At 40.0% G+C, this 23,890-nt stretch overlaps 1 protein-coding gene across 8 annotated transcripts in view; it reads left to right on the forward strand.

The window, feature by feature from the left end:
• Positions 1-23,890, forward strand: part of FBXL7 (F-box and leucine rich repeat protein 7) — a 160,623-nt gene that overhangs the window by 40,965 nt on the left and 95,768 nt on the right. For all 8 annotated transcript variants that reach the window (XM_072152774.1, XM_072152775.1, XM_072152771.1 and 5 more), the window contains one exon: positions 11,202-11,291. Coding sequence is in view for 1 of the 8 variants with exons in the window: in XM_072152768.1 (XP_072008869.1) it covers positions 11,202-11,291 (90 nt within the window). In the remaining 7 variants the exon portion in view is untranslated. The remainder of the gene's footprint in view (positions 1-11,201; positions 11,292-23,890) is intronic.

Raw genomic sequence — 23,890 nt, forward strand, 5'->3', positions numbered from 1 at the left:
TCTTAAAAAAGCAGGACATTATTCAAAATGAGAAGGCACCTACATAGCTATTGTAAAGATAGCAACGGTTTCCACACCTTACAACTGCCCTGCATGACAAAATCTGTGCCCCCCTCCTCCAACTCCCATAGGGTGCAGGCTCTGGCTCACTCTGTTTCTTAAAGGGCCAGTGTGTGCACCAGCGTGTGTGACTACACAGTCAGTTCTGCTAGTGTCATATTGGAATGACACAGGACAAAGGAATACCTATCTATTCGTCCATCCATCGATTTATCCATCTAAATATCTACAGTAATCAAAGATATGTGTATAACTTATTCAGTGTGCGTGAATGGTTAGCCTCACAAAAACTTACATTAACAATTATATTGGCCTTGGGTCGTTCTGCAGATGTTTTGCATGTGTTATTTTAGCTTTTTAGAATGACATAAGTTTCCAAGACCTCAAATCTGGGCTCTCTGACAATCTACTTGCGCCAGGTATCTAGAGGAGTCTGATAGTTAAACTGAATGATTTATCATATATTGCAGGCTAAGGCAAGGTCACCCAATAATAAGTTAAAAATAGATTATGCTATATGTCTCCAGGTTTTCTAGTGGAAAGACTGTTGCAGACTATGGTTAAAGCTCTGTTTTTTATGTTGCCTTTCTCATGTGCACTCGGAGATGAAAATAGGCGTTTGAATAATAGAAATGAAAGTGACTCCTCTCTTGTCCTTAGTGCTAGAACTGGTGTCAGAACATCCTTTGCCAATGCACACAACAATCTCCTCTGTTATAAACTGCAGACAAAATAAGATGGGCAAATTAATGGCTGAAATAGTTTGATTGCTTATTTGCCTATTTTTATCTGTCACTACAGCATCCTGTGTGCACATAAAAAAGTAACAAAAATGCACAAAAAACCCAATGCACCAAAAAAGGCACAGAAATACAATCTAACTAACACAAAAATTCCCCCCTAATGAAATAAATTGCTGTCACCTAATCTGTAGGTTACAAGCCACCAAGAAAACTACTTTCCCATGCAGTATCTTTAGTTGGGCTATTGAGGGGCTCAACAAAGTAATTGGCATTGGTGTCACAGTGGCCCATGGCATCTGTAGTATGCAATAGTTAACACTAGTTTAAAGGACCATACAATATCAAAGAGCTCAGTATCCACTGTCTACTATTTTTTTTGCAAGAAAGAGAAGTTATGTTGGATGCTGTTAGAGGCCATTGTGATAAGAAAGTACAAAATTAAAGGAAACCTGTGAGTTTAATTGACCCACACTAACCAAACATATTTTTGAAAATTGTTATTATGCAGCTCTACAACTGTCCCTATGGTGTTATTCCCCATTCTAGTTTGTTTGTAAAGTTGACTCACCATCTATGCAATCTATGCATATTCATACTCGAGCTCAGCGATGCCTCCAGGTTCCAGATGTACAAGTGGCCTGCCTGAGGGAAGGACAAATGAGGGGGTTGAGAGAGACACTGTCTGAAGAGATCTCCCCTCCTTGAGGAATTAATTCTCTTAAGCAAGGACAATTAGCTGGAGGTGCAACTTAGCATAAGGGACATGAATATGCTGGGCTCTGCTCAAAGGAAAGACAATCATCAAACTCACATGGGGTCATTTCTATAGTGTTCTATAATTACAGTGTATAAGGATATGTGTATAAGGATATGTGTTTATAAGGATATGTATGGGTTCCCTTTAAGTTTGTACTTTCTTATCACAGGGGCCTCTATCAGTATACTTCATAACTTTAAATGTTTATCTAAGAACAATAATAAACAGTGGAGCCTGAGAAGCTCTTTCCTTATGGTGATGTTGTATGGCTACTTACTGTATTCCTCTTTCCAACTTGATTAGATTTCATAATTTCACAGTTTTATTTATATGTTGACTGGCCAACTTGGCTTTAAACCTCTTGGCCAAGCTGTACATTCAAACTACTGTGACAGCAACCTTATTCATGTATATAAGACTTTCAGACTCACAGTTTTTCCTCATCCCTCTCCTTGTATATGTTAAGCAATTAAAGAAATCACACTGCGGTAAAGTACATTGCATGATACAGTATCATCATATTCACGTTTAACATTGTAAACACTATTGTATAAGTACAGTACATGTAGACAGGACTCCTGGGGAAATGCATGATGGTGATGTAGAAGCATAAGTAGTATGTTGTCCTGGCGCCAGAACAAGACATGAATAATTGTCTCAAGAAGATTGTAAGAAAATTCTATGAAGATGTTTTCCACACACTAACACATGCAGCTTTAAGATTCTGTGCCCTCCATGCATACAAGATATGATTGTTGCAGAATTTGTCTTTTATGATAAATCTAGTGCCTTTACTATTGTAGTAAGCATAAATATAAGAGAGACAGAAGTAAATAATTTACCAGACTCGTCTGCCTGAAGTCTTGAAGTAACATAACTATTTATACAAAGGCTGGAAATAGAGTTACACAATTAGTGAATATAGGGCCAATAACATGAGAGAAATGTTAGTGGAGCAGATTGAGTCTCATGGGACCACGCATGCAGGTTTACCATGCTGAATGTTGTAGTCTATAGATGCAATGTGTTTCTAGTGTGCTTCAATGATTGATGATGAGAGTTAGAAGTCTAGGATGTGCAGTTTAGTTTTACAATACAACAACATTGTTAGAGCATGTGAGGAGGATCCCAAAGCAGTAAGGCTAAGTAATTGCAACCTTGACATTTTTAGTTTTTTGTCTGCCATGTAACATTATACCATCCCTCCGTACCCCGGTCCCAGAAAATTTCTTCAGACTTTTCTTTTATACAACAGTAAAGATGGTTGAAATTATGACATACTGTAAAATAAACCTTACTCAACAGTGGAATAAGGTATTGTACTAGCATAGAAGTTTTTGTCAATTCCCACAAAAACTGATGGCCTTTCCTTAACAGCATCGCTAGCTTTTACCCCACAAAACTACCGGCATCTTTAGGCAAGGTTTTGAACAGTGGATTATTTCACCAGTTTACTTTTATAAAATCTCCTCCAAAGTCATTGGAAGATGAGAAGAGAAGAGACTTAATTACCTGAAAAGAGTCAAATTTAGAGGCTGTAGGGGATTATCTCTTCAGACACCCCTATTTTTGATTCTATTGTGCCTAGAAAGTGGTGTTATATTAAACATAAGGATCCCATCTTTCAGTTTTCAGACTTTAGCTGTAAGGAGCTACACAGTCAGATATACAGTCAATTAATAACCCGAGTATAAGCCGAAATACCCAATTTTACCACCAAAAACCGGGAAAACCTATTGACTGAAATATATGCTGTGGGTGGGATATGCATTGGTCAGAGCCTCCCAGTATATAGCCAGCAAGCCCCCAGTAGTATATAGCCTGCCAGCCCCTGTAATATATAGCCAGCCCCCTATAGTATATAGCCTGTCAGCCCCCTGTAGTATATAGCCTGCCAGCCCCTGCCCCCAGTATATAGCATGCCTGCCCCCTGTAATGTAAAGCCTGCCAACCCTCTGTAATATATAGCCTGCCAGCCCCCTTTAGTATATAGCCTGCCAGCCCCTTAAAGTATATAGCCAGCCCACCTTTAATATATATTGCCTGCCAGCCCTCTGCAGGGTATAGCTCATGATTCCGATGGCACGGGCAGCTCCTCTTCTTCTTCATGCCACAGGTCTGCGACAGCTCAGTGGGCAGCACCTCTTCACTTGCTCACTTCACGTCACTACAGCTCCTTTCGCAGCGGCTGACATCACAGTTGTGTGCCAGCTGACCCGTACGCACTCAGATATCCCGGACCAGCAGCCGGCATGAAGTGAGAAGAGGCGCTGCCCACGGAGCTGTTGCGGACCTACGGCATGAAGATGAAGAGGAGCTGGCTGGGCCATCGAAATGGTGAGTAGTCAGTATATTGTTTATATATATGAGTATAAGCTGGTATGGGAAACTCGTCTTATACTTCAGTATATACTATAATTGGAGTTTTATCTGCAGTTCACAATTTATGTCTGTACTCAGTGTATGCTCATACGCTGAGCATATACCTTGACATATAGTGGTAGAGGCATATTTTTTGCCTCCGTTCGAACGCTATACATCATATTTAGTGAAAATGGCAGGATGGAAATACGCAGCAAGCTACATCTTTCTTTCCCGGGTGCCTCCTTTTGAGCGATGTTTGCGCTCAGGGGAGACAATAGAAGCCTATGGAGAGTAGCTGCCGTGCACTGCATCTCTCCTCCAGGCTCACCGAGCGTATACGTCGCTTATCAGGAGGGGAACCCGAAGATTTCACTTTCCATATAAGGACAGTGACATCACTGGGGAAACACCCCGCATATTGAAGTAGGAGAGAGGAGGGGTCTCCGGATAATACTGTGTATCCCATTCTATAACCATAACCACATGTTTGTAAGGACACGTCTGAATCCCCCTGATGTGTCCCTAAAACGTATGGCAAATAATGAAGTGAAGTGAACTTCACTGATATTTCACTGCCATGTTTATAGGTACTATAGAACTGAAGGAAGGAGAGTCTGTAGTGACACTCCTTCTACAGTCCATAAACTTGACTTATCTAAAGACCCGAAATATACAGATGTATCCTTTTTGCAATGTATTGTAAAATATTGGACTAGACGGTCATTTGCCTCTGTTTGTATTTTTGAAAACACAATGAAGCATAATTAAATGAGACATTCAAGAATTAAGGTAATATTTGCCAACTTTTCTTGCAGAACATAGCACATCAGGTGTAGGAGAATGATTGGCAGCTACTCTTAAGAAAAGAAAATAATTAAAACAAATGTTTTAGTTTTTTTTGAAAAATGATATATCTGTAGCGTAGAGCCCGTAGTCTGCAAGGGAGAATTCATGTCATACAAGTGTTTCCTGCTTTCATGGGCTTGAAGGAAACACCTGCTCCACACAGTTCATTTTCTTACAGATCATATAATAAGCTGGGGGGGGGGGAAGGCAGCACCAAAATATCACTTAAAAAATATATTTAGTAGACATTTAGGGGGAAACATATCAGCATACGGCAAAAGTTTGCATGAAGGGGTACCAGCAGAGTGGGCAGGCATGGGCAGGAACGCCCTGTGCCTGCCCACTCTGCCGGCGTCCCTTCACGCCCTCTCCACAACAAAATAATACTTTTTAAAAGTAGGTTTTTTATGAACACTACTTGCGTGGTGGCAGCAGGGACATTGGCAACAGGCACTGTTTTGTCTGATGCTGACGTCCTGGTTGACTCCCATGTACGACACTACATTGCCTATGCTAGATGTATCAGGATGAAATTGCAAAGTCTACTACACTTTTCAGCCTGTGTTTCCTGCTGTATATCGACATATGCTGACCAGAAAGTTGCTTTCTTGGCCCCTTTTTAATAGCATAAGTGACGTTTGACCAGTATGTCGAGAGCATTCCTGGTGCATAGACAGAACGTGTGTAGTAAGTGAAGTCTCAACACAATGAATTCAGGGGTGCCTTGAACCCCAAACTTCTGTAATTGTGGTTTGTAGAAGGCCAATCCTTCCCCCTAAACACATACGATTGATCCTTTAATCTAGTAGAAAATTTAGTGTGCTAAATGTCCCAGAATTCTGCTTCATATTTCTTGCAATATTTTTATTATAGTATTTATCTGCTAAAAATTGTCATCAGCCATCAGATCATCAGATTAATCTTTTTTTTTACTGCATGGGATAGTAAATCTTCAGCAGCCAACCCAATACACGTATTTTAAGCTCCGCACAGTTACATGTCTATGTGGCAAAATTAGAGTTTAAAAATATGCAAATTAGGCTTAGGGACTGCTGTGTATGTTGTAGTAGCCCCTTCTTGATCCATCTGCCTATAATTATGCACGCCTCTTGCAGGCATTTATGTCCTCCTCCTTCCTCCCCTTCTCCAGTGACATAAGCTGGTTGTGTAGGGTTGGTATCCTCATCGTGCAGCAGGCTGCTTCCCAGTGCATCTGTGCAATGATGATACTGCTGTTTAGATGTTTAAAACTGCCCACCAATAATAGCATTGCTTTAATTTCTTATGGTGTTCTTGAAAAAATTAAGCTGTGCTATGACTGGTTGCTTTGACAGTTTTACTTTTATCCACTTTCTTAAATGTTTCAGATTATATATTTTTATTGATGACTTTGTTGCTTAAGTTCATTCCCTTCCAGTGTTCATAGTGACCCTTCATACATCATGTGAGGTGGACCTGTGTAGTATACAACTTCTTACCTTACATGCATGTTTTCAATAATCATAAGAATTCAAATCATGGTCTTAGTGCCATGCATTGCAATATGATCATCTACTGTGAATATCCCCACATATGTTTGTCATTTGGAGTGCACAATGGGCCAGATCTGATCTGGATACTGAAATCTATTATTTTATGACCTATATCCACATTAGAATTTAGGAAAAGAAAATGCTAGCTTGTTCGTGACTTTTCTTTCTCTTGTTTCTTCTTTTTGCTATAAATAGATTTTTATATGTTTTTCAGTATTTTTGTCGTTACTTAGCTTATTATGTTTCTACTTTATTATGCCTTTTCCCACTTAATTGTTTCTTGAACTGTCCCACTTTGTAGACAGTTTGAATGGAGGCTACAGGTGGGGGTGTATTGTATATTAAATATCAGTTTACTATGTGACACCTATTTCCCAGTATGGTGCATCTTTCTCTATTGCAACACCAACAGTCACTAAATTCTGCCAGATTAAACTACCTCTATGTTGGTATACATAAGAACGCCTGACTTACAGACAACCCCTAGTCACAAACGGACCTCTGTATGTTGGTAATTTACTGTACTTTAGTCTAACAGTTATCAGAGGTGTCTGCAATGAAGCTTTATTGTTAATCCTGGTTCTTATGACAACCCAACATTTTTAAAATCCAATTGTCACAAAGACTAAAGAAAATTCTGTCTGGGGTTACAATTATAAAATATACATTTCCGATTTACATACAAATTCAACTTAAGTAAAAACCTACAGAACCTATTTTGTACGTAACCCGGGGACTGCCTGTACTTTTAGTTAATAACTTTTCTAAAATTGACACTATAAACTCCTTAATGACTGTTAAATTGACTTTTTATGCTGGTCATTAACCTCTTAACGCTCTTTGCCGTACTATTACAGTATGGAGCTGTTAATGATGTATGAAGAGGGCTCGTGGGGCGAGATCTCTTCATACAGAAGTGGGGTTTGTGGGGCTTCATATTGCAGCAAACACCCACCACTAACACCTGCAATCAGTGCTAGTACCGATCGCGGGTGTTAACCCTTTGACTTCTCTCGGTGGCAGTCAAAATCTGGTGGCGCATGGTCGCTGTCATCGGAAAATCACAAGCATCACATTTGCATTCTTCTTTAAATTTACTGCACAACAAAGGGTTTTTAAAATTAGTAAAGAGAGAGTTGACATTCCAGCAGTTAGCCAGTGTGATAGCTTGCCAAAAGAGATGGGTTTTAAGAGCATGCTTGAAACTTTGCAGCTTGGGTATTAGTCTAATAGTCCAGGGAAGAGGTTCAAATTAAGGTAGAGATTAATCTAAGATCACTGGCAGATAGACACGGGTTGTGCGATAGACATGACAAAGGCTTTTTATTCTCTCACTGTATTGTGTACTCAAAAAGTCACCATTTATGTTTTTATCTGCTTAAAGGATTGGCCACCTTCAGTAAAGTTTAATAATGGGTTCATCCATATTAAACCAACCTGTTAAACCTTCCTTGTAGCCGCCGGAAGTGGCGACTCATGTGATCCCGCCAGCTAGAAGAGCAAGGACTTCCTTTTAGAACCTGCCTCTGCTGGCTTCCTTCACATGGAGGGTCTGTGCACGTATTACTGTATGCACGCCCCCTCTGCCAAGCAATGGTTATGACAGAGAAGGAAGGAACACAGTAATGAGTGCACAGCCCCACCATCAGGGGAAGCCAGCAGGAGAAGTGACGTCAATGGTACTTCCAGGAAAAATAAACAGGGTAAGTATAATATGGGTGACCCTAATAGAATACCAACTATCCTAAAGGTGGTTAACCTCTTAAGCTCAACCTGCCAACATATTCAAGTAGTAAGAACTGGACCCACTTTCTCAAGAATAATTTGTGTGTAGCTATTGAAATAAGAGAAAATTGAAAGATTGGCCTAGAGTCACCTCTTTTACCCTCTGTTGTAAGCGTAGATCAGGAGGATCCCAATAGTGGGCTCTGGGATTACTTGGAGTACATTCTGAACGTGCCACAAAAACGAGATCTGAACATAGCCTTGCTGAGGTAAAACCGGCAGTAAAATTCAGCATTATTTTCAGATTTTTAGAAACCTGAAGAGAAGTGTTTCAGTGTCAGCATTCAGCAAGAGCTGTAAAAGCCTGATTAGAACTATGTATTGGAGCATTATCGGAGTGAAACATAACAGGCAAACCACAAAGAATGCATGATTGAAATTGCAGGCCAGGAAGTGTATATGGAGAATTCCTCTGATTACAGACTTGTTTAAATCAGCAAATAATTGAACATTTTTATGAAGATTATATAACAGACAAAAAATTACACTATTTACTTTTTTATCATATGATTTTCTGATCAGACCTGTTAAGAAAACCTGTTTTGTGTGATGATTTATCTACCAGGCTGGAGATTGGACTCTCTGTCCTCTCCTCTTTGTTTACATGGCACTGAGCAGCGAGTATTAACCCTTTATGCTCTATGTCTGGTTGCAGTGTGGTACAAGTATTATTTTCACACTTCAAGCTTAAAGTGAAGGGGTAAATCCTCACTGCTCAGAGCCGTTTAACTAAACACAGGAACAATAGATGTAAGCAATCTGAAATGACAGAAACTGTGAATGTAGTGATGTGCAGACTGTTTGTTATAGAATCAAAGAAAAAGGGTTGAAACATCCAGCTCCATAAAAACAGCCTGCTCCTTTATTGATGCATTTGTAAATACAGAGAACACATCCAGTAAGAAGCCGACATGTTTCCGGCGTACTAGACACATGGCTGAGTAAGGGTGTCTAGTACACTGGAAACTCGTGCTAGAGGACTTTACATTCGTGCTGAGGATAAAACAGCAAGTGGTCAATTGGGTGAGCTGGAAAGACATTTTCTATAGTGACTGAAGTTTGTTATAAAGCAGGAGGAGCTGAGCAAATTGTATAGTATATAGTTTAGCTTAATAGAAAAGAAATGATTCAGTGCAACATGCAATCTATTCAATTCAAAGTGTTCTGAAGACACGGGAGCCCTCAGATGAGCAATGTGTTCTCTGTGCTTCCGACCAAGAACAGAGTTGTACATTGTTTAACAGTAATTCTTGATATTGCAGCTCATCTCATCTGGAACTTTTGGACATACATGTTTTTTGGCTTCTTTAAATAAAGATGGCCACAGCTTTAAATAAAGATGGCCACACAAGCTTAGGTGTCTTCCTTGACTTGGAGGTCCTGTAAAACACAGAATCTACGTGTCTGGCCTTTATTGGAAAACCCAGATCCATGAATGAAGAGAAGCAAACATGCATGCTGGTCTATCCCTTGACTGCAGCTTTAGGACTTTTGTGCTTGAGAGAGGGCAATTTCCTGAATAAATCTCTAAATAGCAGTACCACTTCATTGTGATAGCATTATTCACTCTTCTAATGTGGAATAAAATGTCTTTAGAATCACTTTCTCTGTGTCTTCCCTGATTCTTCTCAAATTATTGACATTATTTTCTTTTTTTCTGTCACTATTTTGGGATTCTTAATGCGATTTCTTAACTTGAATAGTTGCTGTGCATGTTGACAGACTCTTAAGTAGTTCTGATATTTATCAATGTTAGCTATAATTGTACTGTATACATGTATGGCCTATAAATTATTCTAGTATATCCCATTTTCCATTCATTAACACTTTTGTGGTAATATTTAAGCTGGATTGATTCTTCCAGGTTGATGTATTATACAAAACCTTATTGCCTATTTCTTATGCCAATGTCTATTATTTATGTTAAGGTGAAATTATGAAATAAATCACCAGAGGTACATCAATAATTGTGATGCCTGTATGGTCTATTCACAGAGGAATTTAAGCAATTTAAGCGTTCTCCTAGATTTATATTCAAAATATTTTTATTAGATTTTTCCAATATAACAACATATAGGAGCATATACAGATAAGCAGAAAAGAATTAGCATGTACAAAATACTGAAGCAAGGGTCATGCAGGACCGTATATGGACATTAAAGACATATCCTTGTTCTATAGTGGAGAATCCGCTCTGATGTTTGTGGATACTATATAAGATATAAGGTCGTGCAAGACTTCAAGCCTGAGGATTAAACAAAAATCGTAGAGACATGCAACATATATCAATTATCATTACTGAAGCCATGGGTCGGAAGCCAGTCGACAAATAGAGTATGAGGAGAACTCCAGTGAAGCGGGCCACTGTTAGAAAAAAGGTGTTCTCCTAGATTTATAATATAAAAACATGGCTATTTGTTTTGTACCATTAACTGACTAAATGGGCCATTGAACCTGGAAATTCATGACCTTAACCTCTTCATGACCAGAGCCTTTTTTTGTTTTTGCATTTCCATTTTTCACTCCCCACCATCAAAAATCTATAACTTTTTTATTTTTCCATGTACAGAGCTGTGTGGTGGCTTGTTTTCTGCGTAAAACAAATTACTCTTCATAGTATTCCATGTTGGGTACTGGAAAGCGGGGAATAAAATTCAGAATGTAGTGAAACTGGTGAAAATTTTGGGAAGTGTATTGCTACATTTAACTATGTGTGCTTTTCACTGGCCATTATATCTTTAGAAGAGATTTCCCAGGCAGTCACTGAGCCCGGTGGCCCAATGGTAGCATTTGAAACAATGGCTAACATATGCAAAAATGAACATTTGTATGCATGTATGAAGGCAATACAGCCAACATCCCCACTGATCAACTACCCTTGGCTGTGGAGGATGACAGAATCAGACTTTCAGTCACTCATTCTACTAATCGCTAAGGGTCCCGGCAGTCAGACCACCAACAGTTTGTAATGCTAACATCAAGTGCTTAATGTTACATCCAGACAAATGATGACAAAAAAATGACAAAAAAAATTGGAGTCAGCACTCTCACACTTTTTCAATTAAATAGAATATTTGATATTTGGTCCTTATTTTTATGTTTTCTTTGTTTTAGGCAAAGGCAGCTCAAGCATCTCATCCGACGTGAGTTCAAGTACAGATCACACACCGACTAAAGCCTTCAAGAATGTGGCTACTAGTGAAGGTACACATCTGGTCCTCATAATTATCTAGTATTATCAGCCCTGGAAGTCAGGTCTCACTGTCTTTATTGGCAAGGTGACAGTTTTTTTATATAGAAAAATTATATTCCGACTCGCTTACCAGAGAAATTAAACTATATGGTTCATTTAATGTGTTTGTGTACTATATTAAGAAACAGCTGATGTCAAATGCTTGTGGGGTAGAGAGTAATATGTGGAAGAAACTGTTGTGTTCCATTGTTGGAACACTGGGGAAGTTATATCACTTTGTTTACAACATATAGCTGTCTTATTTTCCACCTAAAAGTCTTGCATTTATCCAAAGTTTTAGACTGTTTTTAGACATTTATCAATTGAAAACTCAGCCAACTAACCAGAAGTGCAAAGCTAGACTGGATAGTCTTAACTGTTTACTACTACTGCACTTCCTATTCAGCTCCTTATTAGCTGGTCCACTTCCTGGGGAGTCAGGTAGAAGTTTCAAGCACCTGGTTAAGTTTTTAGATATAAAGGGTTGTGTGTCAGTAATATATGAGCAATACATCAAAGCAAAACACTAATAAAAATTACTTTCCTCCCCCAAAAAATTAACCCTAAAATGATACCAATTAAAACCACACGTTGTCCCACAAAATATAAGCCCAAACTCAGTCCATAGGCAGACTAATATGACTATGATGACTAAACATTTATTTAAAAATCTTTTTTGCAGCTTTCCACTAGATTGCATGGAATATTAAATGGCACCACTAAAAAGTACAATTTGTCCCGCAGATAACAAGCTGCAGGGAGCGACATTGAAAAAAATCATCAAAAACTCACAAATATGTTTAAAATAAAACTTTGTTAAAATATGTAGTTTCCTAGTGACACCTTCACTTTAAATAGAAACTGTCCCCACCAACAAGTATATGAGACGCCAACCTAAAGGCATTGCCAGCCCCATCCAATTTGGCTGCTATACACAGATTACCATGAAACATATACAGCTTAGAAGGATTTTTAATGTAAAATCCTGAAACTAATTTCATGGAAACTTGCAGCATAATGATCATTCTGGTGCTATCAGATCCTTCATAAGGGTGAAGGCAGACAGCAATCTAACATTTAATTTATAACTATAAAAAATTATATTTCATTAATGTATATATATATATATATATATATATATATATATATATATATATATATATATATATATGGATTCTGAGCTATTTAGCCACTGTTTAGTGCAGATGCACTTGAAAAGATTAAACTACTAGACCCTGCCATACTCCTGACCTTGCTTCCCTATGTAAATTCCAACAACGGTGAGAATGAACTTTAATTTTTTCCATTTGGTCTTTTTTTCTTTCCTGGTAACAAAAGAAACAGCCCAGCCCTTCCCGTTATAGAATTAGTGACCTAAGGCTGCAATGCTAGTCTGATGGTGTAGTCATAAACTATATTTCTTTCTACCCATCCTTTTGTTTTCCTCCTTTCTTTTCAGGGGGAACAAGGTACATTGTAAGACACTTTGTCCAATCTTAATAGTTCCGGAATTTGGAAAAATAGCTATGTGGAAGGAGTCCATATGTATACTCATTGGCTGAATCATAGTGGCTTGCAGCCAGCCGTGCTCTAAAACAATTCAAGAATGTTATTTATTTAATGTTTTTTCCCTTGTCTATCCCCTCCTCCCTTCTCTGTTAGTGCTGTGCTGGCATAGAAAGGGATGAAATCATTTTATAGTGAACTTCTAAACACCTCTTCTAACAAGCCAAAAAAATCCACAAGGTGAATTACTGTTTGCATTGTTGTTGTCACCATCGGATGTATTTACATTCTGGCTAATTGTGACTGGTGTTTCTGTAACCTGAGCAGTCATGTAGCTGTCATATTGTCAACATAAATAGTATAATACAGGACAGGCTTTATGATACATTACTCACTATTCTTATACTGCACTTAGTGTAACTGTAAATTTCAAAAAGTTTTCCCTATGCTTGCGCTATAAGTACTTTTCAAATATACATTACTTATCTAAAAGCATTTGCCTGCAACTGATCCATCTACCAGCTCCTCCTAGCTCCTATCACTTTGTCCATTCGCAATTGTTGTCAAGGGTACCTTGGAAAAGCTGGTACAGGCTACGGATTCTATGTTGGGAGGATCTTGGGAGTGTCACTACACAATGTGTGCTCCAGATCTTCTGTCCACTGTGACTTACCAGCATGATGTGCTACTCATCTCCTGCACTTTACTATAAGTTTTCAGTGGCTGTAGCTGGCTTCTGTCAGTATTAATGGCAAGCCATGCAGAAGGTGACTACCATAGAGAACAGCGGCACATGGCCCCACACGGGGAAAGATAGAGCATGCTCTATATTTTACCTGTGCACGGCGTGGAACGGTGCCACACATGTGTACTGACCCCACGCAGCCATTGCCATCTATGGGGACGTATATGCGTATATAAACGTCTCTGAAAATGACTTTATAAAAATAGGTATATGAGCCTGAGCTGTTCAGGCTGAAGTCACCTGAGCTCCTCATGGCTCCGGATTTCCATAATTATGCATGCCTACCGGCTGCTTACTGTTCCCCCCTACATCTCCTTGCGCAGCCGCACTAGTAACTTGCAGGATGCAAATGCTAACATCACCAGCTGTACGAGCATAGCGGGGGAGTGAGGGGTGAATAATATTTACATAATTATGGAGCGACGGAGCCATGAGACTCTCAGGTGATAAGAGCCTAAGTGCCTCAGGCTCATTTACATATTTTTATAAAGTTGTTTTCTCAACAAAAGGGGATATATCGAGTTTCCTGGAAACTGTGCCATCATACCCTAGAGGTACCAAGCATGTAATGTGGTTGTTGATGCCCTTTAAGCCTGCTGTTTGGGGAAATGTACTAGTTGACAATGACACAGCCCCATTACTTTCTATTGGTTCATGCCTATGGTTGGTGCATGCATTTTGTCATGGGTAACTTATACAGTATTTTCTATTGTCATCGACGATGTGAGTGGTGTCCAGATACCAATGACAGATGGGCTGCAAACATGGGATCAAGTGCACATATTTGGCCTTACCCTGCAATATTTGATCTGTGTAAGAAACCCCATAAGAAACTAGTTGATTTTATTGCATACCTTATGGCACAAAAGTTAAGCAGGCAGACGTCTATTTCTTTCAGCGCATTTTGGTCTGTGTGTGCTAGCAGAAAAATAAAAGTTGTCAGATCTTTCTAAGGGATTTTATTTGAAGTTGTGGCCTGTTTAACCAATTGTACAGAGCTGACAGACCTCATGTTACATTCTGCACACCGTATAGCTTTAAAGTAAGCATGAGGGAAGGAAATCAAAATAGAATTAATCCTTTCCCAAGATGCATATATTACTGCAGCCGTGTCTAGAGAAGAGGATATATTTTCAGTACACTTACGCCATGTACATTTTCTAAAATCACTACCAGCAGAAGATCGCAAGACAAAGCTTGACACAGCGCTGCATAATCTGTGTGCGCTATATAAATAAAGAATTATTATTATTATTGACATAACGTATCCAGCACCAGATAAAGGATGGTTATCCTGGGTAAAGCGTTACTGAAATTCAATAGCAAGGACTGGGGTGGATTTATTGGTGCTTCTTTAACTTTAACTTTGCAGGATCGTGCTACTTATTGGGGCACTAGTGGTTTTGCAGCACAGTACAGAATTACCGTAGATTAGATTACAGGAAGCTACTTATGTTATATCCATGGAAGCAAGGTTTTGGAAATATGAAAAACTAACAATCCCATTTCCTTCTTCACCCTGACTGGAGACTTTTTAAGTAATGTAGGCCTACACCGTACTATATGTTGCAATCTTCCATCATAAATCCAAATTTGGAACATGATTTGTATAGCACTGGCAGGAGACCCCACCAAGTCAATACCTTACCCTGCTGTGCAGACCCTGCAGATGTGGGCTCCTAGGAATACATGTGTTTCCCAGGCCAGGTTGCATTTCCTGTCCACTTTCAAAGGGGATGGTTTGCACACTCTGAATTTCTGGGCACAAATCACTATTCCCCCAGTATTTAATGTAAACGAAGGTGTCTGAACAATATTTTATAGTTTCCTGAAAAAGTGTTTACCATAGTATGTTTATCTACCCATGTTTGTCATCTGCTTGTGTTATCTGACTCTTACTGTATTCTTATTGTAGAATAGTTGAATGGTTGAAAAAATACATATGTCCATCAAGTTCAACCAAGGAAGCAAGGGGATTGGATGAGAAAGGGATGAAAGAGAAACAATTCTATGTTTGATGTAAACAAGCATCTGTCCCTACTGTGACAACTCCTGAGGCAGGCTATTCCACAGATTCAGTGTTCTTACAGTAAAGAAGCCTTGTTGGCGATTAAACCTTCTTTTTTCTAGAAGACAGTGCCTCCTTGTCTTTTGATTTAACCTGAAATTAGTCTCTTTTCAAGACTAATTAAATCTAATTCTTTTAATAATTTGAGGCTATTCGTTATACCCACTCCATCTCCATGGCATCCTTTTTATGGACCGGTGCCCAGAACTGGATGACATATTCCAGGTGAGGCCGAATCAATGCCTTTTACAGCGGTAATATTACATCCCTATCCCGGGGGTCCATACCACTTTTGATATGGCTGTAGAGGCAGCTGAATGACATTGCATGCTGTCATTTTATCTATGATCTACTAGTACCCCCAGGTCCATCTCAACAAAGGACTCTCCCAAGATCTATGTTTCATGTGGATTATTAGCCCCAGGTGCATTCATCCACATGGAACCTCATTTGCCAAGTGGATGACCAAACACTCAGTTTGTCAAAGTCACCTTGTAGCCTAAGAACATCCTCCATAGACTGTATTTATACTACACAACTTGGTGTCATCTGCAAAAATAGACAAAATGCTATTAATTCCTACAACTATACCATTAACCCTTCAATGACCAGGCCCTTTTTTGTTTTTGCATTCTTATTTTTCACTCCCCATGTGCAGAAATCTATAACTTTTTTAATTGTTCTATGTAAAGCTCTGTGTGAGGGCTTGTTTTCTGCATAACAAATTGCACTTCGTAGTGATGTTATTTAATATTACATGCACTGTACTGGGAAGCAGGGAAAAAAATACAAATGCAGTGAAATTGGTGAAAAAATGTCTTTGCACCATTTTGTTGTGAGCTTGGTTTTTATTGCTTTCACTATGCGCCATGATTGACATGTTTCCTTTAAGAAGTTCAGTGAATAGAAACAGCACCAGAACTGAAATTAGAAGAAAAAATACAGCACCAGAACCAAGATCAGTAAAAAAAATCAGCACCTGAACCCAATTAAGTAAAAAAAAAACGGTTTTCAACAAAAATGTACTGAATTATTGTCTATGCATTTGTTCTTATAAATAGTATTGCCTCTTTCAGATATTTCTTCATAAGTGACCTCAAGTCTGACCTAATTATATTAAGGCTGGAGAACTGCCTCATTGCACTGACTTGGGTTGGTGGCAATGCAGTTACAATTTCCAAACATAAAGGAATTGCCTCATGAAGGATTTTGATGAAGGATTGAACTTTCAATATCAGGGAACAGCTTACTACTAAGCACTAGCACATTCATCTCAACTAAAATCCTACATCCTTTGATCAGGAATATAAAAGACAGTTATGGGACACAATTTCCTTAAATTCTGATGTATACAGTATATTTTTGGAGTCAATTTTATTCCAACTCAGACTCCACCAAAATGATTTCTGACTCCACAGTCCTGACTAGAACCCAGCTAAGTACATAAAAATATAACCAAGCTCAGTGTAAAAAATATTATTGAGTGCAGAATTGTGAATTCATATGTAATATCAGTACATTTGATTGGAGGAGTCTTTTGTATCTTATTTTTCTACCTGGCTGCCATTTCAGCTTCTTCCAGTGACAACTCCTCTCTGTAGATTTAGAAACACAAAAATGTTAGGTTCCTTGCTCTGTCATCATCAGCAGTGCCTACAAATGGTTCTCATTCTCATAATGAAGCCAATAGTCACAGGCATCCACTGAAGTCAGTAGACATGGCACCAACCCTGTAGTAGCCAATAGTCACACCAGCACAGTGCCTGTCCCCAGTAACCACTAGATGCAGTGTCTGCCACAAGGTAGTCATCCGTCACAGTAGCCAATAGTTACGGTGCCTGCCCCCAGTAGCCAGTATTCACAGTAGCCAATAGTCCCAGTTCCTGCTCTAATAGCCAGTAGTCCAATGCCTGCCCCAATACCCATTATTCACAGTGCCTTGCCCCAGTAGTCACAGTTGTGTCCCCAGTAGCCAGTAGTCAAAGTGATTACACATAGTAGCCAGTAGTCCTACAGATGCCTCATAGGAGCCAGTAGTCACAGTGATGACCCACAGAAGCCAGTGGTCACAGTGATACCCCCAGTAGCCATTAGTCACAGTAATACCCCAGTAGCCAGCAGCCACAAAGATGCCCCTAGTCATCATAGCAAATAATATTAGAAAAGGACACCAGTCCATCAAGTCCAAACTATTAAATTATAGCCGTCAGTCACAGTGATGCCCCCAGTATCTGTCAGTCAGAGTAATGCCCCCAGTAGTCATATTGATGCCCCCAGTTGTCACATTATTGCCCCCAGTAATCAAAATGATACCCATAGTAGCCAGTAGTTATAGTGATGCCCCACATTAGTTAGTACTCACAATGATGTCCCCAGTAGCTAATGGCATAAAAAAGCATGTTCTTTGCGTAGTGACATCACACATCTGCCTGCGCCTCGTCACCTTTGAATCAGTGCAAGCTGACACGGCATCACAAGTCGCCTGTGCCGGATCCACCAGCATACCATCACATGTGATGGAAGAAGAACAGTGGAGCTCAGAGCTCCTGTGCTCTGCTGTTGAAGCCAAGGAGTGGGAGTAAGTTCACCGATCTGCTTTGCTGGGCCCTTAGAGGCAATCATAATTTAAACTCCTGCACACACCACTGGGTTTAACCTTCACTCTTGAGTTGTGTCATCGGATGCAATTTTAGCACCTCAGGCCCCGCCCACCTACGTCTTAGTGCTAAATTCTACTCCCCAAGACCTAGCAACCAATTTTGTCAGGGAACAACTCATCTGACTCCTAGCTAACTGCTAGCACACAGACACTCACAGGGTAACACGGCTTGGTGGTAATTCACCTCTCCAAAGTTATGGGAATGTATAGAGCCACAAGGATAACTTATTGAAGGACAATTTAATATACAAAAGGAAAAATGCTAATATGGTTCCAAACAGTGATGAAATATACAGACATGCATAAAAGCAAAAGAGTAAAAATAAAAAGGGATAAAGTAAAAAAAAAACAGACCTCCCCGGAATCAAGGAGTCAATGGGGATCATTTACTAAGGGGCCGATTCGCGTTTTCCCGATGTGTTACACAAATATTTCCGATTTGCGCCGATTTTCCCTGTATTACCCCGGGATTTTGGCGCACGCGATCGGATTTTTCCGAACCCGACGGGTTTTCTTTCAGCTACTCCCCCCCCCCCCCCCCCCGATTTCCGTCGCGTGCCGACGTAGTAGCCGAAAGAAAACCCGTCGGATTCGGAAAAAAACGACACATTTTTTAAAAAATGTGTTGCTAAAATTGTACTTACCTTCACCAGGTATCAGGGCATTCCAGCGGGCCTCGGCGGACTTCAACGCAGCAGCGACATCTGGTGGACGGCGGAGGAACTACCTTAGTGAATCCTGGAAGGACCCGAATCCACCACAGAGAACGCGCCGCTGGATCGCGAATGGACCGGGTAAGTAAATCTGCCCCAATGTTGGTAAGCTCTTTTTGAATAAGCACCTAATCTGCTCCCTTTTCCAAGTGAGAGGGGCATGGCTTCACCTGGATCAAGGTGGGCAGTTGGGGGACATATTTCCAAATTATGTCATATCTTCCTCCAGGGGTCTCCTCAGAAGACAATATGCCCAGCACATTTCCCTGCATGAATTTACCAATCTAGCCATACCAAACACCACCATGAAATATTTAGCCAATTACCTGATACCTATTTTGTTGGCTCCCAGAGTCCAAAATCCATGGCAATTGACACCACAGGAGTATCAGAGGATGCTGATCACAGATTCATTTACAAGAAAATGAAATAGATGAGTTATGACAAGGCTGATTTGAAGTATAGTTATGCATATCCACACACCTGAGACTAGGAGTTGAAGTATCTACATCAATTAAACTTTTTTATTCATGGGACAGAGCACACACAGACTGGGGTAGAGTAAGCATTTGGCCTGGTAGATAGGTGTTAAAGGGGTATTCCCATTACAGCAAATTAATGTTATTGCTTGTATTATAAAAATGCTATATACTTTCTGTATCAATTACTAATGGTTTTGTAGATCTCTGCTTCATGATCTATAGAGAGCTTCTGTGTCTACATCCATTGCACAGAAATCCGTTCATGGTCACATAGGTGCACGGCTCATTATATCACACAGCTCTGATTACTCTCTGTGACATCACTATCTGTGAACCTATGTGACCATGGTCAGGTTTCTGTCCACTGGATGTAGATAACTTTCTATAGAAGGACAGCAAGATCTAGTAAACCACCATGAATTGATACAGAAAGTATATTGGAAAACTATCTAACTTTTTATCAGAAAAATAATAACATTAATTTGCTTAAATGGGAATACCCCTTTAATTATGGCAATTGTGAACATACACTTTAATCTTCTTCATTCAATTTCTTTTCTTTGATTTATAGTACTTCATGGGCACATAAATCTTCATTATTGGTTTGTAACTTGTGGATATCCCTATATACCACCTTTCTCGTCCATTCACCATCCAGGCTGCCCCCTCTCTGACCTGTCTGTTTCTTCCCTTGTCCTCCCCCCAATCCTAGTTTAAATAATCAGTCAACCCTGCTAGGATCTTCTCCCAAAGCAAGTTATTTGCGGAATAAAATCTGTACCCCAATAAAAAGTCATTCCAGTGCTCAATTAACCCAAATCCCTCTGCTCTGCTCTACTGAGCCATGGATTTAAAGTGGACCTCTCTGGCACAAAAACTGTATGGGAGTTTAGTGGTAACCACTTAGCCACTTAGACAGCACCCATATGAGTTTAGAAGCCCAGTGGGTCCAATTCTACTGCATTACAATGTACAATAGCAAGTAGTACATGCAGTACTTGTATTTCTGACTGTGCCTAAATTGTCTTATGGGACCCTTTTAATTTGAATTATTTAGGCTGTAAGCATTTCATAGAAGACTTGAACAGTAGACTATTAAATAGAATGAAAAGTACCCTTATCATGGTTTTAAATAATTGAATAAACATTTTTTCTTTTTTTTTTATGGAGTGTGCAAGATATTATTTTTCCTACCAGTAGATTTCCTAAAACACTGACAGTTACAAATGACATGTACAAGTACACTTGGGCAGAGGGCCTAAATTATGCTATAATTAATCTCACTTTGCTTTACCAAAAGGAGCCAGATGGTCTAGTGCTGTACTTGACCTCTGGACTGCACACTAGGTATAATCGCTAGTTTACTATTGTTAATGCTCTTATCAGCCTGGCCTTCCTGAAGACCAATTAACTTAATTAAAGATAGACCTAAATAGACGAATATGGCCTGATCTGTACTTTACTATCACCAAATAAAACACAAATACACTTCTGCTTGCTCTGTATGTTCTAAAGTGGGTTAAGGAGGTATTTTATGTGATTAATTCAGAATGAACAATAATTGGTAAAGCTGCACTTAAGACTAACGGGGTGAGCTGTAAGGGTGAGAGGTCTCATACCAGGTTTACATTTTTACACTTTGTGTAAATCCAACTGTACTGAATTTGCTGCAGAAGATTCTAGCATTTTACATAGTGTTGTCAGTACTCTGACTTACCTGAAAGTGTAAGTGACATGTCCATTGCTACAGACCGGACCAGGGTTGAGAACAGTGATGTATATCACTGGGGAAACACCCCGTACATTGTCAGCAGCCAGTCGCAAGCAGCTACCGATGTACACTCCTCCCACCACATTTAGAATGGGTCCCCGGGTGACGTATTGCACTGTATAAGCATACAGTGGGATACGTCTATGTCATATCCCCCTGCCAATCTCTGACTGCTTCTTATGTATACTCCTCCCCCTGCATTCGGCAGGGGTCCCCAGGTGACGTATACCACTATATAAGCATATAGTGGGATACGTCTATGCTGTAAGGACTCATTGAAACCTCTCCGCCAATCTCTGACTGCTGCCAATGTATACTTCTCCCTTTACATGCAGGGGGAGGATGGGTCCTCAGGCGACGTATCACCCTATATAAGCATAGAACGGGATACGTCTGTGCCATACAGTAAAAGGACACTTCGGAATCCCCCTGACGTGTTCTTACAATGTATGGCCAACAACGCAATTCCACGGGAACACTGGTACACTTAGGGGGAGAACCTGGTTGTTTTCATTGAAGATATGTCACACACAAGCGCCAGAATTTTTCATTATTATCAGTCCAGCTGCTACATAAAGGAATGGTTTCACATATTTTCAGAGCTGCTATCCGACACTATCTGCAGTTTTACGTGGTCAAAACTGAAGACCTATTCCCTTTGAAGAAGTGCTCAGGATAACCAGGGGTGTCTGAAGCACTAAACGCATACTTTTTCTGTGTCCAGCTCACAGCCCCATATTAATTTTAAACTCCATTATGTCCCTGTACCATGTTTGTCATTATTATAATGTCACAGATTTCTAACTTCCTGGTATTAGTTTTCAGTTGCATTCTGCACAATTTGAGGTTTTGCTGATTTTTATGCAAAATGTTATTAAAATGTCATTTTGTTGCCTGTAGGGGTAGTGCGGTCTTCAGCGGACTTGCATATCTGAGCCAGGAATAGAGGTACAGGTCTTTCATGTTACTAGACTTCCATAGCTCCAGGGGAATGATCCAGCCACAGTTACACAATTGTATTGCAAACAGGAGTAATTTATGTAGCTGAGACAAAGGTCTTACAGTCAAGTTTTGCTATGTAAATAACCTTAGGGAATTATTACCCAGAGCCAAAATAAATAAATATATGTCAGCTCCCTGTTGGTTATCAGGTCATATTCTTAGTCTTCTGCCATAAATTCAGTCTCATTCATTCTAGTGGACTACATAGGGCAATAGAAGGGTTTCCTGGAGACCAGTAGGTCATAAATACCATCTAGCATAACTCAATTGATTTAAGAGACACTGTAAATACGGCCTGAGAGTGGCAGTCAGGACATACATTAGTCCTGGCAGTTTTACTTTACTCCCTGTATGGGGCAATTGTGAACAAAGCTTCTATGCTATGGTAGTGTAACCACCATCTTTAGATTAATACCAGGATGGTATGCCAGTTGTACAGTGTGAATTAGCAGACTACTTTATTTGAGTTGACATGGTATAACAGGCGACTCATTCATCAAATATAAAGCTAATATGTGTTTTCTGTTAAACATACACGGATCAATGGCATTGAAATCCTATACTAGAAAATTTTCAGTTTTCAGGAACGTTATGCATTATACTAGTACATTAGTATCCTGTGTTCGCCATTAAGGACTGCTTAGGCTCTGTTCATGCATATCATTTGCAGTGTAATTGACTCTTACACATTTTGGGGCATTTATCATACTCGGTGTATTTTGTACTATATCCACATTTATTACAATATGCATGCAGTGACGGAGATTGGTCTAATGAATAAACTGAAACAGACAACTGGCCCCTTCACTCCATTCGGGAAATTTATCATACACCTGCATACTCCAGCATATGATGAAGCCCTGCCCCTTCTTCAGCAGCAAATACATCTGGAGGCTTAGACCTCCTGCTATATGTTGGTGGCTGCACCGCCGGAAAATTCTATGAAAAGCCCTGCCTACTGTAGATTTGTGCAAAAACCTGTAAACGTTCAACAGCGAATGTTCACAGGCTAAAATGAGTGGTCCACTCCACTCCAAGTGGAGTTAAGGGGGGAATAGACACAATGGGGCAGATTTACTTACCCGGCCCATTCGCGATCCAGCGGCGCGTTCTCTGCGTTGGATTCGGGTTCGGCCGGGATTCCCTAAGGCAGTTCCTCCGGCGTCCGCCAGGTGGCGCTGCTGCGCTGAAGAGCATCGGAACGCACTGGAATACACCGAGCCGGGCTAAGTGAAGGTAAGTGGAATTTTCGCGACACAATTTTTAAAAAAAATGCGGTGGTTTTTCCGAATCCGTTGGGTTTTCGTTCGGCCACGCCCCCAGATTTCCGTTGCGTCCATGCCAGCGCCAATGCGCCACAATTCGATCGCGTGCACCAAAATCCCGGGGCAATTCAGGGAAATCGGAAATATTCGGGTAACACGACGGGAAAACGCCTAGTAAATGACCCCCAATTACTAGAGGCTCCCTGATTATGGTATGCCAAAAAAACTGGTGTAAAAATGCTGATAAATGTTCCCCAATGAGTCAGAACAAATGGAAAAGCATACCATACTGAGAAAAGTTGGAGATTTGTGGAATTTGTTAATTACAGGATATTAGTGAAATCAATTCATTTTAATTTA

The sequence above is a fragment of the Engystomops pustulosus genome, chromosome 5 (assembly GCF_040894005.1).
Source record: "Engystomops pustulosus chromosome 5, aEngPut4.maternal, whole genome shotgun sequence".
In the NCBI taxonomy this organism is placed as follows: domain Eukaryota; kingdom Metazoa; phylum Chordata; class Amphibia; order Anura; family Leptodactylidae; genus Engystomops; species Engystomops pustulosus.